We start from the raw sequence: 20,562 nt of genomic DNA on the forward strand, positions 1-20,562 counted from the left end.
ACATGTAGCAGTGAACCTAACCTAAGGAATTCGTAAATGTCTCTTTAGGCAGCTTGGAGTATGACAAAACATTATGTGTGATTGGATTGTGGTTGTTGGTGACAAAGAAACAGGTAGGGCCTTTTACATTTCCACTTGGGGTCTCAATGAGTGACTGTTGGAGAGTTTGAAAACAGAGGTACCTTGCTGATTGCATGGATGGAGAAGCATAAATCAGGCTTTGGATTTATGACTGTCTGGTCAGATCTTTTTGAAGAGCAAATTTTTAGCTCTTTTGCAGTCAATTAAAAAAATTATAAAACAAAAATGTTCCAAGCCCTGTGCCAGATGCTAGATAAAGAGGTAAGAAAAAGAAAGGGAATAAGTATTTTTAAGTGTGTTCTACATGCCAGATACACATCATCTCATTTGACCCTTACAATAACTTTGGGAGTAAATGTTGCTATTATCTTTGATTTACAGATGAGGAGACAGAGGCAAACAGGGATTAAGTGACTTGGCCAGGGATACATAGCTAGTCAGTCTGAAGCTGGATTTGAACTCACATCTCCCTGACTCCAGGCTGGGCACTCTGTGGTCTATGGTAACATCTGCCATCAAGGAGTTTACCAATTACCAGTTAGTTGAAATAACTGTTACTGGATTCCTAATGTATGATGTTAATCATCACAACAGTGGCATTTTCTTATGAGTACATTGGATATGGAACTACATTTGTCATTGAAAGAGGTAATACTAAAGAAAGTTTGGTAGAGATCTCCTTGAATTTTGAAGGGTAAAGTTCAAGTCCCAGGAAGTCAAAGGCTAATGACATAGGAGGGAACTGAGAAAAGAACATCTTATTAAAAACTGTAAAAACCATTTTTTGTCGATTTAAATCTCCTTTGTCATTAGTTCTGGGAGAAACAATAAGGCTGAGTGAAGTTCCAAGATTCTCCTTGATGCTGGACATTCTCAATGAAAATTTCCTCACTTAAGTCTTCCTCTAATACCTCATAAGGTCTGCACTGTCTTATCCTACCAAGGAAAAAGATTTTTAAGTATTGGTCAACAATAGGTCATAAGTCTGTTGTTCAAAGACATGGTCGGGAGGCTCATAATAAGAGGGAAGGCCACTAGTTGTTTGAAACTCTGGACCACAGTGGATCATAAAAACAGTGTAATGTGGAATAGTGTAATGTGGAAGTGGTCAAATAAATGATATCACTGATATTTAGAAATAGTGATACAGATATTACAAGGTAAACCTAAGCCATCTCCTTTTCAATCAAGTAATCTCAATTTCTACAATCTATTTTCTTTAATGAAAAATAAATTCCTACTAGCTATATGATCTTGGGCAAATCATTTAACCCTATTGCCTTGCAAAAACCAAACCAAGCTAAACCAAACAAATTAAAATTTTGATAACTTTTATTTATCACCTACATTTCCCAATGTATCCCTTCTTCTTGCCCCTTTTAGGGAATAACAAGAAATAATTTGGGTGCAATAAATAGCTAGTGCTGACCTGGATTGGAATGTGAGTTCGAATCCTGACTCTATAGTTTATCAATTGTGTGATCTTGGGGAGCAACTTAAGCTCTCTTGGTCTAAGTAAGGGATGGGGAATGTCTAGTAGGCCATATAAGGCCCAATAAATCATTTTGTCAGGCACTGCTATGACATTCACAAATAGGACTTGAAATTCAGTAAATCTAGAACTTTTTTTTAGGTTGACCAATTATAGCAGGTTAATTTTTAAGTTGATGATATTGTATTGCCCGCAAATGATGTTATAAATATCCATATGACCTTTGGAAGAAAAAAGGTTCTCCTGTCTCCTCTCCTCCAAGTTATCTCATCTGAAAAGTGAGAGATTGAATTAGTTGATGAGGAGCTTTCCAGCCGTGAATCTTTGTTCCTAATTTAACCTTACAACTCATCCAGCCCTGTCCCTGGTGGGTGCACCAATGCTTAGTCAGAGTGATATTTCTTCCAGAGAGCTAACTTTGAAACATTAACTCCAGAGAAGATTCTAATACCCTTCTGGCTTTTGCTGGTTTCATAAAATAATAGCAACAATAACTGACATTTTCACATAGTGCCTTATTGTCTACAAAGTGCTTTATATAACCTTTCTCATTTAATCCTTACACCAACCCTATGAGATTGGGCTACACAAACGAGCTCTTCTCTTTGCCATCCCTTCCCTTCTTCCCTCCACCCCCATTCTCATGATGAAAATACCCAAAGATGACTAGGCACAGTCCAGAAAAGGTCAACTCATTTCATTTTCCTACAAATGTTCTTTGAGAACAAGAATCACCTTCTTGGGTCCAAAGACCTGCCTTCAACTATGCCTATTAGTGGGTGACAAATTGAAGTTAGGAGTCAAAGTCACTCCTAAATGATCTCTGAAACTAGAAGAGGGAGGCTTGACCCCTCTGAATTGAATGGAAGATGCTTTATTGGAATTCATTCTTTAAAAAAAAAAGATTAAGAAATTTTAAATATCAAGGGTCTTCAGTACAGAGGGAGAAGCAGATTTAAAAGAAATGCAGTTAGTGTGAAAGTAACTTCTAAAGGGTCCCCCCTGGGGGAATAAGGGGTTTGATACAAGTGGCGAGATAAATAGGCAAGCTGTGTGCTTACAAGATGCACTCCATCTTTGGGGACTCTGGGAAAAAAGCCCGCTCTCTCTAAGGAACCATTTAATTGACAGGCTGTGATCTGGCAGCTCTGAACCTGCTGAGATCACAAGTAAACGATGGGCGTGGGACTCTTTGCTGAACTGCAAGATGTGACCTCTTTTGGCTCCTCTGCTAATTGCTTTGTGGCGCTAAGATACTAATAAGAAGAATGGATATGAGATGCTGAGGTTTCTTGATAACACATTTCTATGGTGTTTAAGATGCATTTTTTCATATGTTTTCCCAAGGGAAACCACCCTGCTGGAGGAGGGATGGGGGGCAGGGAGAGATAGGGGAAAGAATATTCCCCCCATTTTATAGATGAGGAAACTGAAGCACAGAGAGGTTAGTTAGTGCCTCGCCTATAGCTCAACTAACTATTTGTGACATGGAATCAGAGCTAGCTTTCTTAAAGCTAAGTCTAGGGTTGAGTCTGCATCCATCATGTTACACAGTATAGTAGATAAGAATATGGATTTGGAGTTAGGGAGATTGGAGTTCATATCCTGTCTCTGATACTTGCCAATGGTATGACATTTCATTTCAAACCCCTTTCCTCACCTTTAAAATGGAAGTAATAATACCTGTTGTATATACATTTCCAGGCTGGTAGCACCAGATCCTATTGCAATGTATGGTGGATGGAATGAAAGATTTAGAATAACAGAAACATGAGTTCAAATTCTGTCTCTGACACTTAGGAACTGTGCATTCATAGGTAAATCATTCATTTCCTCTGTCCTTCAGTTTTTCTTATCTATAAAATGGGAATAATAATAATAATAATAATAATAATAATAATAATAATAATAATAATACTTGTTTTGCTTTCTCCTCAGGGCTGTTAGGGCAGTTAAATGGAATAATTGTTATAGTGTGTGGTCTGACATCAAGAAGACAGATTCCTGAGTTCAAATCTGTCCTCAGACACTTACTAGCTGGGTCATCCTAAGCAAGTCACTTAACCCTGTTTGCTTCAGTTTCCACACATGCTAAATGAGCTGGAGAAGGAAATGATAAATCACTTCAGCATCTTTGTTAACTAAACCTCAAATACAGTCAGGCATGATTGAAATAATTGAAATAGTATTGTTTTGTATTTCTAATGAGATAATATATACAAAGTATTGTACAACTTTAAAGTCCTAGATAAATGTGAGTTATTATTATGAATGAGAATGGGGAAGGTGGTTGTTTATTTTCTCACCAGATATTAGAAACAAAGGACAGAAAAAGAGACTGAAATGCACCTTCAGATAGATAAGTATGTCAGGAAGGTGGTCACTGTATCTCATTCTTACTTCTGAGGAACAGAGGTTATGTGGTCTTGTTAGGACCCAGAATTTTTTAGTGGAAAGGACCCAGAGGAGTCAACACATCCAACCCTCTGGCTGGCTGTCCAGTTCCCAAATTCCTATGAGAGGTGAATGCCCAAATTCCCTTAGGTATTTCTTGGGAGATGCAGACAGAGAGTCTAAATTTATTTATGAAGAAACAAGCCCTAAGAGAGGATGTGAGCAGCTGGTTTCTCAGAAGTCTCTAAAAGGTTCTGTTCAGACAATAGCCTTCTTCCTCCATCCAGGTTTAGTTTTTCTGTCAAGGAGGGAAGGTCAGTGTCACTAGTGCCCTTATTCCAGGCTGTACTTGATGGAGTCAGCTGCCCTTGCTTCCCCACTGATGTCTGGCAGAAACTTGCCATTCTTGGGACGGTTTGGCTGGTTTACTTTTGCCTGAGCCCAGAGTGAATAGACCTATAGAACCCAAAACTGGGACCAAAGACTTTACACCTTTAATCCCTACTTGTGCTATTAAGCAGAGGTGATATTTCTAAATCATCAAGGTCTGGGTGTGATGTGACTTTTATATGCAATGACTCTCTCTCTCTCTCTCTCTCTCTCTCTCTCTCTCTCTCTCTCTCTCTCTCTCTCCCACCCCCATCTCCCTTTTGTTCTCCATTTCCTTAAGAAATTTTATTAGCAAAGGCAAAAAAGATGGTAATTTGTCTTTCTCTGAGGGAGCTTATTCCTTGGATAAGATCAATTTTATTCAATAGAATCTGAAATGAACACAACCTTAGAGGTCATCTACTTCAGCCAAAATATCAATAAGAATCACCTTAATAACATCTATGATGAGTTCTTATCTTGCCTCTGTTTGCATGCCTTTAGTGATGAGGAACTCATTCCCACTTGAGGGAACCCATCTTATTTAAAAATATCTCTCATTTTCAGGAAGTTTTTCCCTTATGGTAAGCCTAATTGCTGGTTCAAGCTGGTCTGGGCCTCTTGAACAAATGGAGTAGTCAAATCTTTCTTCTGAGGTTTACACTTTAGGTGAATCATTTGAGTTAGATCTTTAAGTTTAGGAGAATTTCCTTAGGCAAAGGTAGGAGACAAAACATTCCCATCAAGGAAGAGGTCATCTCAAGGGCACATGGCATATTTCCTAGAAATTTTTTTATTATTTGCAATGTATTCCTAAAATCTTCTCTGACTAGGATCATCTTGTACCACTCAATTTCAGCAGTTTTACTTCCTAAGCCTATACTGGTGCCCACTCACTTACGTTTCTCTTTGTGGAGACTGTAATGGGAATAATTCTTGATTTTTGGAATGCCCAACTCTTGGTTATGGCACTTACTAGCTATGACACTCAACGGAAGTTGCCTTCTTTCTCTCAACCTCATTTTCCTCATTATGAAATGGGTACAATGATGCTTCTATCTGTTGTGCTTTGCATATGAAGATGACATTATTGATATTTTGTTAGCAGAGAAGCCCTTTGATATGTTCTTCTGTAAGGCATGGGTTAACATTGAGCCATCCGTTCTTTTTCCCCTTGTGAATAACAGTAATGAAATTTTGAAATTGGCTGCTCATGGAGAGTATGGTCTGTAACCAAAATAGTAGCTAATGCATCCATATAGGATTCAAATCTACAATCTTGCACCATTTTCCAATACAAACATCTCTTAAGTGAAGACAGGGAGTCATGTTCTTGCTTCATCATAACTGTTTCATAGGGAGTCATGTCCAACCTACAAGAAGGTTCAATTGAGGCCAAAATATCATCATGCTGGGAGAAAGAAAACATGGGGGTCTGGGGATACATCTTCATCAAGTTATGTTTTCTGAAGATGAGTCTAACCTCTAAGATTCTTTTCCTGGTAATCTTGCCATTTTTGCCCACTACCTTAGACAAGTTTTTGCAGCTTAAAACAGCTTGGTTTCAAAAAGGAAGCATAGTCAGGACTGCAGGACTATGGGAATTTTTTTCAAAGCCATGGGGTTAAGTGGACTTGCCTAAGGTCATATAGCTAGGTAATTTTTAAGTGTCTGAGGTCACTTGAACTCAAGTTCTCCTCACTCTAGGGCTGCTACTCTATCTACTGTGTCACCTAGCTGCCCCCAGGACTATGGAGATTTTTGATTAGGTGTATGGATTTATACGTTTTCTTTGAGATCTACACTTTTAGATCTTACCCAGGAGAGTATATCATGTTTGTCTGTGTCAAAAATTTAGAGCCACAAGGATAGTGCTTGCACATTATTCTTATTCTTACTATCCGATACACAGGATCAGAGATCCAGACCCTAGAGGTCATCTAGTCCAACCTTCTCATTTTATGATTGAGGAAACTGAGGTCAGAATAGGAGTGACTTCTTCAAGATTACAGTTTAAATGTTATAATGAATTCAGACCCAAGTCTTTGGGCTCTAAAGCCAGGTCTAAATCAAAAGCAGTTGAATTTGACTCTCATCTGTAATTTTCGTTTGGAGTCTCCTCTTGTCTTCATTTTTTTTCTTACTGCTGTTCAGTCATTTCATTGAATACAACTCATTGTGATCTTACTTGGGATTTTCTTGGCAAAGATACTGGAGAACTTTGTCACTTCCTTTTACAGTTTATTTTACATATGAGGAAACAGGCAAACAGGGTTAAGTGACTTGCCTAGGATCATACAGCTACTAAGTGTCTGAGGCCAGTTTTTAACTCAGAAAAATGAGTCATTCTGAATTCTGACCTGGTATTCTATCCATTGAGCCACCTAGTTGCCACTGAATTCATTTTTAAGGAATGTTATCTTGGGAAGAAGCCAGTATGCTAACATCCCCTAATCAACTGAACTGGTGACATTTGTGATTCAATAACAGTCTAAAGAGCAAGTTTACCTCCAGCCTTGCCTAGAGGTTCTGTCACTCAATTTAATGAAACTTTTTGTAGTTATTCTAGAACTCATTGACTAGAAAGCAGTCTCCAATATATGAAATGGCAGCCGAATGATTCTGTCATTTTTACTCAGGGTAACAGTCTATTCTTACATCTCATGACCATTAGTAAAAGCTACTAATATATCAACAAAACTCAAATCCCCCCATTTCTTTGCACACACTTGATAGTTCATCTTCTATCTAGTTTCCATTCAGTTTTGGTTTTAACTAAAGAGACACTCTTTTCTTGAAAAACAGAGTTTTGGTTTAGGAACCTGATCATATTATATAGAATTATATATCACATTTATAGAAGACCATCTGTCTTAATCTTTTTTTTTTTTTTTGCAGGGCAATGGGGTTGAGTTACCTTGTCATACAGCTAGGTAATTACTAAGTGTCTGAGGACAGATTTGAATTCAGGTACTTCTGATTCTAGGGCTGGTGCTCTACCCACTATGCCACTTAGCTGCCCCCATCTGTCTTAATCTGATGCCTCAATAATTCATGGGAAGAAAGTGATTCTGGATTATTGAAGGGCCACCAGATAAGAGTATAAGCTCAAGCATATAGAAATCTTCAAATCTGGGAATCTGAGAATAAGTGATGTACTTATGGTTAGCATAGCCTTACTTTTGTTGATCAGTCATATCTGACTCTTTCTGACCTGATTTGGGGTTTTCTTGGCAGAGATAGTAGAGCGGTTTGCCATTTCCTTTTTCAGTTCATTTTAAGGATGACGGTATTAAGGCAAAGAGGGTTGAGTGGCTTGCCAAGCTAACACAGCTAGCAAGTATCTGAGGTAAGATTTGAACTCAGAACAGTGAGCCATTTTGACATGAGGCTCAGTACTTTATTCACTGCCCCACCTATCTACATCTGCCTAGTTGAGTTTAAAAACCTTAAATGGGCTGGAAGCCAAGCAGATTGTTAGACACAACTATTCTCTAAAAACACCATCTGAGTTGTAGAGGGGATAGGGCTTATTTCAGTAGAAGGACTGAAGAATTAAAGTGTTCTAAGTATATAGCTAGCTTTCCCATTTTGCAAAGATGATTGTTTTTATCTTATCATATATTGTATATATAACATAATGGCATCGAGGAGGCAGAATTTTAGCTTTTTGATATTTTGCTTTATTAATCTAATATTCTCAGACATTTTTAGGCAAACAATATTTCTTAATACATTCAACATCTTATTTTTCCAGCAAATATAAACTTGATTTGATGAATCCCCATGTCCCATCCATTATCTATGATATTTGCTTATAAAATTTTGATTCAAATTCCATTTTTTAAGGGTCAGAAGACCTGTCTTGGTTTTCTCCAAGCAACCAATCAGCAAACATTTACTAAATGCCTACATGTCCTAGACATTGGTGCTACACATTAGAGATACAAAATTGAAATAAAATAACCTATTGATCTCTAAAAACAAATCAGAAAAGTTCTTACTGTGCTTGACCTTAAAATGAACCACCCTCATCAAATAGATGGACTTTTTGGTTGGGTTGAAGAGTAGGAGAGAGTGGCCAGTTAGAAGGAATATTTCAAGCAGCAGATGGTTTAATAGATTGATGGCTTCTACCCAACATCTCAGGGCTGCTAAAAAATGTCTCTTTGAGTTAGAAAAAAAGGCTGAGAAGAGAGAGCTCATTTTCTGGCACCTCTGGTCTATATAGGGATGATTGTTCTCACACTTTCTGGGTTTGATCCCAGGTTTTCAACTGTTTCCCTTAAGAAGACTGCTCTAAGTCAGATAATTTTGGCAATTAAGCTTAATTTAAACTTACTAATTTTAATAGCATTCATTCTAGTGTTTGCTACCCTTCCACCTGCCAACCATTAAATCATATCTCACCCTCTTGTGTCTTACTGAGCTCTCTTTTCTAAACTTCTATTGCAGTAGGAGTCTGGGATCCAGTTAATTTTGTTGTTCTCTAGTTGATTGTGTGTGCCAAATTTTGTCTCTCAATGAAACTGGAAACTATTTGACAGTGAGGGCTATATCCTATAGTCCTTGTAATCCTCTATGGATCTGCAATCAAAGGTGCTCAATCAGTCAAGTGTTTGTATGAATATTTAGGAACATTTAGATGAGAAATCCATGGAATTTTTTATTTTAGGGCATATATCTAGGGCTGATATGATAAATGGAAGTGGAAATAATATTGGATTTGAAGTCAGAAGTCTTAGTATTAAAACTCAGTCAGGCACTTTGATGCTAATGTGATCATAGGATTGCCATTTAATTTCTCAGGGTTCCAGTTTCCTTATCTTTAAAATGAGGGGGAGGATTTAGAGGGCCTCTGAAGTGATTTACAATTCTAAATTTATGGTCCTAAAGGTGAAGGTAATGAGGGAATCCAATTCTGTCACACGGGACTGCTAAGCAAAGTCATGGCAACAGGAAATGGAATATCGTGCCTTGGGAATGGTTGTTAAGTCTTCTTGACTGGAACAAAAGATGGGTGAAATGGTATAATATACAGTGTCTATAAAGAAGGATCAGAGACATATTGTAGAAGGATTTTGATTCTTTTGTATTTTATCTTAGAGACAAGGGTGTTGGAGTCAGTTCAAACTGGTTTCTAGAGAGTGGATTTTTAAAGTTTTAGGAAATCATTAAATGCTAATAATCAGGGATTGCTTTATTGTTTTGTTGATTGTCTAGACTTAAGAAAGAGGAAAAAATGTTTAACTGCATATTAAATTCAAACACACACACACACACACACACACACACACACAAACACACACACACACACCAACCCTCAGAAAATGGGTTGTTGACAGCATATCATTACCTAGAAATGCTATAGAAACACTGCAGAATTCTGAGTTTAGAATGAAAAGCAAATAGACTGAAAGTATTGAGATTAATTATGTGGCTGTTGGAATAATTTGGTGATAGATGATGAAATAGAGCAGTGAAATGGGAGAGGGAGACAGTTACAAGAGATTCTGAGATAGAGTTGAGAAGTCTTGGTGATTGATTGGATATGAGTACTGAGGGAATGGATACAGTCAGGGACATGACTCTAAATTTGATAATCCAGGTGGACAGAAGAATAGAAATTTTCTCAACAGAAATAGGAAGTTGAAAGAGGAGGAGGTTTGGGGTAGAGAGTGGCAATAACATTCTGGTCATGCTAAGCTTCATATGATTGGTTTTATTTAGAGTTGAGCAGCACCTTATAGATTGTGTAATCCAAGTCAGTCTTTTTATAAATGTGAGGAAAATGAAGATCAGAGATATTAAATGTATTGACTTAGATCACATAAGGAAGAAGTGACCCACCCAGAGATCCTCTGATTCCAGATTCAACAGTCTTTCTACTTTATCCTATTAGATGCCAATGAAAATCCAAATGTAGATGTTCAGCTGGCAATGGGTTACTTGGTCAAGGCAATAACTAGCAGAGTGACAATACTAAGCGCTGAGGATACAAAGAAAGATAAAAACCAGTCTGTGCTCTCAAGAAACACTTATTCTAAAAGGGAAAGTCAGCATTTGAATATTTAGATCCATACAAGTCATACAGAGAAAATGGAAGTACTCTAAGAGGGGGAAGGAACTTATGGGGGGAAGGATGCTGAATGACCTCTGGGGTCGTGCTTGAACTGAGTCATGGAAGATTCTAGGGAATATTAAGAATCAGAGGTAAGATGGGAGAGAAATGACATGAGGGACAGATAGTGAAAAGAAACAAGGACAGGAACTGCTTGCTATTTCTTTATCAGTTTGACAGAAGAAACCTGGATGTAGGTTTTTCAGAGCAAGAATAGGATAATTAAGGAGAAGCATATATATTATTGGTACAGCAGAGGTGATTTTGAAGAAAAGTTGAGGTTAGAACCTAAAGATCATGTTTTTTGAAATTCTATAATATATTATCTCATTAAAATGTTAATAAAGAAGTTTGCTTTTTAACAACTCTTTAAAATGTGGAACATTAGCTACCTAGCTTGGGCAAATTTTTCCACTGGTAGTGTTGGATTTGTATCTTAGGTTGGATTCATTCTACACATGTATATAAAGCATTTCTACAGTGTTATTTCTTAGTGAAAGTATTAAGATAAATAGAATATATCTATTTTCATAATTGGCACATAGCTTCTTAGAGTACTGGTCTATTTGTGGTAATGACAGGGACATACATATAAAAATCAAATATTATAAAAATTGTCAACACAAAAAAAGAGAGAGAAACAGCTGAGAAACAGCAAAAAGGACAACATAACTTGATCACGGAGTAGGTAGGGGACAGTAAAGGAAAACAAACCAGGAAAATTTAGAAGGGGTGATTTTCAGAAGAACTTATTTTTTTTCCAGAGTGATTAAAATGATTTTCATTAAGATAGCTTAACAAAATGGCACACCTCTCTCATGGTGGGAGGGAGGGGTGGGGAAATCCCAAAATACAAGGTCTTTTATGCACTTTGAAAGACTTTGTTTCTGCCCCTTCATGTCAACCATAGTCTGGGGTCACAAATCTAATCGATACATTGGTTCCTATATATTTCTCCACCCTGCCCCTTATACTAATGAGCAAGAACAGATAGATCTCTTTGAGCATGTGCAAAGGAGAAGGTCAAGACTAGGTTACTCTTGACCAGTTAAGGACTAGTTTCTTCTAATCTAGTTTCTCATCTTTGGAATGATATTAGGAGAATTCTCCAAGTTTTGTGATTGACTGGGGCCATTCCTCCTTTGTGATAGATTTCAAAGGGCACCCCCCCTCCACACCCTGTGAAGAACAACACCTCCCTTCATTCTTTACAGCTCGCCCCTTTTCTTTTTAATAACAACTTGGTCTTCACACTTCACCAGCAATGTTTTCCTCAAATTAATTCGTAATCCTCATCTTCAATAGCACTACTGACTTTTTCTATCAATATTTTTATGTCTTCATTATTAGAGCCATACACCAGTGCTAATTTGCTAATAGAATTTTGTACTATTTGAGTTAACTGGATCATACATGGGAGACACACACACACACACACACACACACACACACACACACACATCCAATAGGATTCTCCCACTTAGGACCAATAGTAACTGTTTCCACCAATAAACCCATTCATCCAAAGCAGTACTAAAGGGGCTTATCCAGGTTTCGACTGGCACATGTGCCAACTTTCAGAAGAATTTCAAAGACCAAACTTTACGTTTTATAGTAGATGTATTAGGGAACCTTGGGAGTTTATTGAGTAATGAGAAAACATGTATTTTAGAAAAATCACCTTGGCAACTTCATGGCAGAAAGATGGATTAGGGCAGGCAGAGACTTGAGTCAGGGAGATCGATTATGGAGACATTGTACTAGTTCAGGTGAGAAGTATTGAGGGTTTGAACTGATGTGGTGGCTATGTGAAAGGAGAGGAGGAGAAGACTTAAATGAGAGATACTGGGGTGGCTAGGTGGTGCAGTGGATAGAGCACCAGCCTTGTAGTCAGGAGTATCTGAGTTCAAATCTGACCTCAGACACTTAATAATTACCTAGCTGCGTGGCCTTGGGCAAGCCACTTAACCCTGTTTGCCTTGAAAAAACCTAAAAAGAGAGAGAGAGAGAGAGAGAGAGAGAGAGAGAGAGAGAGAGAGAGAGAGAGAGAGAGAGAGAGAGATACTGTAAAGTTAGAAATGACAAGACTAGTTATTGATTGAATAAAGAGTGAGGATTTGAGAATGTCCCCAAGGCAGTAAACCTTGGTAACTAGGAGTATGGTGGTACTATTGCTAATAATAGAGGAATTTGAAAGAGGAGAGTTTTGGGAAAAATAATTAATTCTGTTTTGATACTGTAGAGTTTGATTTGCCTAGGTTTCAGATGTCAAAAATGCAGTTTGAAAAAAAGAGGCAGGTCTAGAACAGAGCCTTGTGGACCCCCACAGTTAGTGGGTATGACATTGATGAAGGCTCAGCAAAGGAGACTTAAAATAAGGTAGTCAACCAGAAGAAGGACCAAGGGCCTAGGTAGAGAGGCAGGACCATTGAAAGCTAGAGAGAAAATGGTATACATTTGGAAGTGATCAACAATGTCAAATGCTGCAGAGTCAAGAAACATGATGATTGAGCAAAACCTTTAAAGTTTGGTAGTAAAGTCTGGTACCCACAGGGGTTGGGTAAGCATATATTAAATGCTCCCTGTCTTTTAAACATTGTTCTAAATGCTTTTCAAATATTGTATCATTGGATATCATACTATATCATTGTTACAATAACCCTAGGAGGTAGGTGCTATTATTAGTCCCATTTTGCAGTTGAGGAAACTGAGGCAGATAGAATTTAAATGACTTTCCAGGGTCACACCCCCAGTAGATGTCCAAGGACAGATATGAGTTTAAGACTTTCTGATTTCAGACCCAGTGCCATCTAGGCGCCCTTTTATAACATTAGCAACTTTGGAGAAAACACTTTCAGTTAATAAGGAGATTGAAAGTCATTTTCTGGAGCATTCAGCAGAAAATTAGGGGAGAGGAAACAAGGAATAGATAGATGAAAAGATCTACTGAAGTAATTTTTTTAGGATGTGGAAAGACCTTAGTAACAGCAAAAAGAACTAGCACCAGAGAAGAGATTGATGGTTAGTGAGAGAGTGGGACTAGAGAGGCAATCTACTGGAGAGCATAGATAGAGATGCAATAAAGGATGCCTGCAGGGGCATTGGCTTTGGCAAAGAGAAGGCTTATCTCTTTATCAGACACTGAAATGAAGGAGTTAGTGGGGAAAGATGTCTGAGTGATAAGAAATAAGGAAAAATGAAAAAGGAGACTTCAAGATTTTCAGTGCAAAGTTGAAGCTGTGCCCTCAGTTTAGAGTGTGGGAAGGTGGGTGTTGTAGGAGGCTTGAGGAGAGACAAGAGTTTGGAATCCTCAAGGAGGAAAGCAAAATGGTGAACTGATAAAAGAGAAGTAGAATGATTGCCTTGTTGAAATGAGGGCTTACTTCACTTGAGATTAGATTTCTAAATTTGTAGTAGATCCATTCAACATGGTTTTGTGCTTTCTTTCAGCTCTGTTCTGAAGCATGTGGATAGAAGTAAAGCACAGGGTAGACATGATCCAAGTTGGAGTTTTGGCAAGGCACAATCAATGATTGGATAAAGGATGAGGATTTGGGCATATAGGGGAATTCAATTAGTTTGCTAAGGAGTTGAGGTAAGGAAGGGAGGAAAGTGATGACCTAGAAAAAAATTGAATGTAGAAAGAATGAAGATTATAGTGAAGAGCAAAAGAATAGGCTTCAGCATAGTGAAGCATTAAGGAAAGGTTTAATGATAGTTTCATGAACAGATACAGGAACACATTAATTAGTGAACACTGAAGTTTTATGGTTAATGAGAAAATTAATGGTATGATCTCTCTGTGTAACAGAGGTAGACTTCAAGAGTAAGTCATGGGAATTGGGTAGATTGAACAAGTAAATTGTTAGGTTATTATGAAGAGAATTAGGATAGAGAAGTCCCTTAGTTTTAGGGCAGGATTAGAGAGGTGAGAAAGATTGTGAGCCAGGGACTTGAAGAAGGATGAGGAATGTCCTGGGGTGGTGGTATCAGTAGGGAAGTACCACCAGGATTTGAATTGGATCATAAATTTGGATTGCATGAACCTGAAAGGAGGAGTTGTTGATTAAATAATGGTGTTGAGGTAGAGTCTTGCAGTGGCAATGAGGACCAAGGGATATTTGTATCTCTCCATCAAGAACACAGTTAAGCTTATAAAAGAAATTATAGTCAGTCCACCAAAGGGTGGCAAGAGAAGGATGTCATCAGGAAAAAAGCTAAATCTTAGGGAGTGATAGTAATAAAGTTAAAGTGAGAAAAGAAGTTTAAGATGAAAGAAAATTTTAATTATGGAGCAGGAATTGGCATTAGAAAGGGGATACAGTTAGAATGGATGGAAGTAAAGAAGCAAGCAGAGAAGATTTAGAATCACTGGGATTGAAAGAGTGTAAGAATGTGACTATGCTGACCACTGAGGAATGAATGTACTGGAGAGAGACTGGAGAGAAGACCATGGAGGGAGATGTGATTAGGCTGTTGATGTTCTTCTTCATGGTCCAGTCTCATGACAGGTGGTGATGTTTCTTCTAACCCCTGAGTCTCTTCCTATAGAAGTCAGGAGCAGTAGAACAGGAGCTGGTACATTCTTCCATATCGTGTTTGAGAAGGTCCTCAAGAGAAGGTGGGGAAGAAAAGTAGTCTTCTTTCTGTGGTGGGGCAGCAGGGGAGATGCCTCTGGCACAGGACCAGGGATAACCAGGAGGCATATGGAGGGGTTTTGTTCCCAGTGCTATCAAGGCTAGCTAGTGCTAGAGATAGTGTTGGGGTATGGGGCCAGGTACACACCTAGGATTAGACTTGGAAGTCATCTATAGAGAGGTAATAGTTGAACCTATGGGACATGGTGATGAGGAGGAGGAGAAAGAGGAGGAAAAGAGAGACAAAGAGAGATAAGGTCAGTCAGAGAGATAGAGAAAGACACAGAGAGAAACAGAGATAGAGACAGAGACAGAGAGAGACCTACAGAGACAGAAAAGGCACATAGAAACACAAAGATAGAGGCAGAGATAAAAGTGGGGAGAGAAAGACAGAGATAGGAGCAAACACAGAGAGAAAGAGACATAGATTATAATCAGAAGAGGAGACCTTGCCCTGAAAAAAAATTCATCCTAGTGTATAAAGGGAGGGGAAAAACATTTATTTTTTATTTTTATTTTTTGGTGAGACAATTGTCCAGGGTCACACAGTTAGTGTCAAGTGTCAGAGATTGGATTTGAATGCAGGTCCTCCTTATTGGAAAACACATTTTTATTAAGTACCACATACCTTTCATTTGTGCTAAGTGCTCTGCATATATTATGTAATTTTGATCCTCCTAATTACCCTGGAGATAGGTGCTGAAACTGTGGCAGAGAGCAATGAATTGAATTATATAGAGAGCAATGAATTGAATTATATAACTGTTAAGTACCTGAGACTGGATTTGAACTCTGATCTTCCTGACCAGCTTTCTATCCACTGTTTCAGCTTGCTATTGTATTATTTGTTGCTTCTGCCACCACATCCATTGCCACTCCCACTAAGAAAAATCAGAGAAGGAACAGATAGATAGAAGTCTGTTTTAAAAGAGGAAAGAGAATACAGGATGAGGGAGAAGTCAATAGTGTCCCACACTATAGAGAGGCCAAAGGTCTCTGGGCAAATATTATTGGAGTTAGCAATTAGAAAATAACTGATAGAATTGGAGGGAAAAAAAAGTTTCAGTTCAGTGACAACCTTCCTGAGTCTCAGATTTCCCATGTGTAAAATGGGAATTGTAGCACATATAGTACTTCATAGAACTGGATCAGCCTTAAAATGTTCAATACCTGTGAGATATGATTACTTCTAGAGTTGAATTACATTTTCCCAGTAACTCTCTGGTGTTTCCTTCTCTCCCCATCTTCTGGCTGTTTTATTGAGCTCTTTATATCCAGTGTCTTTGCTCCAGCCTCCCGAATCCTTTCATTTTCCTAATCATTCCTTTTTGGACTCCCTCCAGTATAGCATTACTCTCTTGCCTCAGACATGCGTCAAAGGTGGTACAGGGTTTCAGCCCTCCTCATCCCATTGAGTGGCTATCTCCTGACTCTTCTGTAACTCAAACCCACAATGCTTGGACCACAGTTCAGAATAGCTGGGTGCTTTGGTAGGCTAAGCCACGGTGCTGCAGATGCATCTAACCTTCAGTTCTCTCTGCTATCACTGTCATCTGGCATTAGTTACTGCTTTCCAGGTTTCTCTCACCTATAAGCTAACAAAGCTTTAGGTTATTTTTACCAATGACAGATGGATTTGACATTTTGCCCCATCCCCCCGAGTTTAATTTCTTGGTTTTTGTTTTCATACTCATTTCCTCAGCTTTTTTAGATCTCGGATATAAAAGACACAGCAAATATTCACAAGGAAAACCTTTGTGGACATAATGTTCCTTCTCCCCTTCCATGCAATCGGTATCTGACAAAATGCTATTAGGAGGTTGTAATTAATGGTGTTATACCATAAAAAATGATGAAAAAAAGACAATTTCAGAGAAATCTAAGAAGGTTTAAATGAACTGATATTTAATCTAATGATCCGAACTAAGAACAATTTATACATTATAATCACATTGTAAAGTAAAACAAAGGGGGAAGCTAGGTGGCACAGTCAATGGAACTCTCCCTCAAATTATTATGCATTTATTTTATATACAGTGTGTATTTACATACACGCACACATATATATTTCTATCTATAGATGTAGATAGAAATAGATATATACATGTTTCTATAGGACCCTTGAGAAAAGGAATCATTTTATTTTTGTTTTTATTTTCCCAGGGTCTAGCATGGTCCTTTTCAAATAGCATGTAGTCTCTTGATTGATTGAACCTTGTGAATGACAATCTACCCATGCTTGCTTCATCAAGACTCCCCTTTATATCATCTTACTAATTCTTCTGGGATCAAAATGCTTCTATTTAGAGTTTACAGCTCTTCATAATGTGGCCCTTTTTGCCTTTCTAGGCTTAGAAGCATAGCACATACAAAGAATTTAATTAGTGTTTTTTGACAGACTTACTGATTCTTGTCAGTGTCTTCCTGTAAGATTGCTCAAGGGGGTCTACTCAAAGTGCTGAGGGGAGAGGGGCTTTCTTGATTTCTTTTGACAATGGGGACATAATCAGTGGAAACACACAAGCTGTTATCACTAGATAACACAAGGTTATCTCTCTGATCATGAGACCAACCCAATTTCTTTGTTGATTATATATTTCTTCGATTTAATCTTTTAATATGTTCTCCTTCTCTCTCTCTCTCTCTCTCTCTCTCTCTCTCTCTCTCTCTCTCTCTCTCTATATATATATATATATATATATATATATATATACATATGAAATGTATACATACATATGTAGTAATATCTGTTATTAAACCAAATAATCTGAGCCCTAGAAGGTGGTCTATTCCCAGGACAAGGCTTAAACCTTGACCCAGGTGATTTAGTACTTGTGGTCTACTGGCTTCATAAATATACTTGTTCAAAAGGCATTCCTTTCTAAAGACAAGCAGAGGAAGGCAAAATACTATCAGATTCAGACTTATTCAGTCAAACAGAGGCATTCTCTCCCTATTTTTCCTCAATGGAGCTACTGTGAAGTTATTGCTTAAGCAGGTTTTGCATTTTTCTTTGCTATTTTTCTGATCAGTTTCTTTTAATCTGATTATCTCAGTTGGTCCTCACCATATCCCTATGATGTAGGTATTATAGATCAAATGTGATATTTGTAAAAAGCTCTTAGCACATTGTCCAACAGATCTCTCCCCTCCTTCCTTATATTCTTCTCCTCCAGTCTATAATAATGAACACAATGGGAAACTAAATGGTTTTGTCTCCAAGTCCATTTGTTGCTTGTTGTCTTTTGCACTGGGAAGTGATTTTTAAAATACTTCTTTCTGGAAGATTCATCTAGGTATGTCTCTCTGTATGTTATTCTTTTCTCCCAGTCTCTTTCAGACAATAAATACTCAGAGGGCTGAGACTGAGAGACTGTGTAGCATAGTGGTAACAATCCTCTGGATGGGGACAGGAGACCTGGGTCAAATCTTTTTTTAAATATAAATACACACACACACACACACACACACACATATGTATATATATGTTATTTGCAATTTTTATTTATTTGAAATTATTATTATTTGAAATTTGTCAGTTTATATCAGGAAAAATAACCAAACAACAACAGCACCAACACTGACAAAACAAAGACAAACTCCCTAACATTAAGAGATCCAAAAGTGTTGCTCGAGGAGGTAGTAGATTTCCCCTCTTGGATGGTCTTCAAGCAAAAACTGGATAACTATTGGTTAAGTACACTGGTTTGCCATGGGTCATTCGTCATACCTCTCAAAGTCACAGTGTTCTTATTTGGAAAATGAAGAAAATAATACTTTTGCTACCTACCTTCTAAAAGAGTTGCTGGGAGAAAATTGTTTTGTAATTATATATATATATATATATATATATATATATATATATATATATGTAGTTATCATTTGACTTTATATTTAACTCAAGGTCTAGCATAGGAGTTTAATATGCATTTACTAAATTGAATGATGTTAATATTTGTATTTGCTTCAGCTATTTTCTAGTCAACTGACCTTGTGCTATTTTCCTCCTTTTTTGGGGTGTGTATCGCAGCGAACCATAAACACATTCAGTGGCTTCATGGGATAGATGGTGACGTTTGGGTCTGGATTATGGGAGAAGCCCCAGGTGACAAGCCATATGAACAGATTTCGGAGGAACTGATAGCAGAAAGGGCAAGAAGACAGGCCCAGAAGGAGGCCGAGGAACTCTGGTGAGGGGACATGAGCACGGTATCCTGGAAAGGGTATTGATTGGGAGACAGATGACCTGCAGTCTCAGTTTCAGCCCTGACCCCTTTTTAGCTAATTGACTTTGGGCAAATCACTTTATCTTCTTTCCCTGTAAATTAAGGGGTTGGACAAAATGAACTCCAAGCTCCCTTCTAGTTCTAAATTCTGTCATTTTAGGACCATGTTTGTTGGAGGGAAGCCAGAATGCTGGCAAGATAATAGGTTTTATAAAATTCAGGACCTGAATGGATTGGTTTCTTGGCAGATCCTGGGGTGACAGTCATGTAGTTAGTTACTTTTTGAATGGGAGAGCAGATTAAGACACTTTTTAGGGAGGGTTATTTAAGGGCCTTCATGAAGCATAATTAGCAAGGACTAAAATTTTGGAGCAGACTCAATATCCTGTAGGTATTGAACTTTTCTCTCCTTCACTTTGCAGACTGTCACAATTTGATCTGTTCAGTTCCCCTAGTTAATTTTATCCAGGATTTGCTTCAAAATTCATTATTTTTGTTCCCTCATATAACAATTTCAAGTGGCAATTGTATGAGCGTTTTTTTAAAGTTATTTTCTTCATTTTGTTTGCTAATTTCAAAATAAGAGTTTATGCCTATTGGTGTTTTCTTGGAAGGAGACAAAAGGAAGCAGAAATTACAAAGAAATTCCGTGATGCCATGGCAAATGAGAAGGCTCGGATCTTGGCAGAGAAATGGAAAGTAGAGATGGAAGACCGCAAAGCAGCCAAAGTTCTAGAAGAGAGGATCCATGAGGAATTCAAGGTTGGCCAATAGTCATTTAGCAACATTTCTCTTTACTCAGAGAATATGAAGAGAGTGTGACTTACTTATGATTCTTTTGAAAACTGCAGGTGCCTGGGTATTTTATAAAACCACTGAATTTCAGAATTAAGCAAAATCTGCCTCTGGTCTGCTATTTCATTTGACAGGTAAAGAAGCTGAGGTCAAGAGAAGACAAGCGATTACCCCCAGCATCACATGCTTGTGATTTATATCTCTATCAGAAAATCATAGAATGCAGATCTATGAGGTACCTCAGAAGCCAATGAATTCAAATCATACATGAAAGCAATCTACACTATAAACATATTTTTCTTGAAGAAATCTAATGAGGGGAAAGCTACATTTCTCAGGGGAAACCCATTTTGCTTTTCAAAAGTTCTCATTAGGAATTTTTTTCCTGTCATCGAACTTAAAATCGCCTCTTTGCAAATTTTACCCATTGCCATTCGTTTTGCTCTC

The 20,562-nt window shown here is 37.9% G+C and overlaps 1 protein-coding gene across 1 annotated transcript in view; it reads left to right on the forward strand.

Moving 5' to 3' along the window:
* The window catches only part of SH2D4B (SH2 domain containing 4B), a 213,153-nt gene that overhangs the window by 39,618 nt on the left and 152,973 nt on the right, over window positions 1-20,562 (forward strand). The window contains exons 3-4 of the mRNA XM_074231863.1: window positions 19,125-19,284; window positions 19,935-20,082. Of these exons, the coding sequence (XP_074087964.1) occupies window positions 19,125-19,284; window positions 19,935-20,082 (308 nt within the window). The remainder of the gene's footprint in view (window positions 1-19,124; window positions 19,285-19,934; window positions 20,083-20,562) is intronic.

Source organism: Macrotis lagotis, chromosome 4 (assembly GCF_037893015.1).
Source record: "Macrotis lagotis isolate mMagLag1 chromosome 4, bilby.v1.9.chrom.fasta, whole genome shotgun sequence".
In the NCBI taxonomy this organism is placed as follows: domain Eukaryota; kingdom Metazoa; phylum Chordata; class Mammalia; order Peramelemorphia; family Peramelidae; genus Macrotis; species Macrotis lagotis.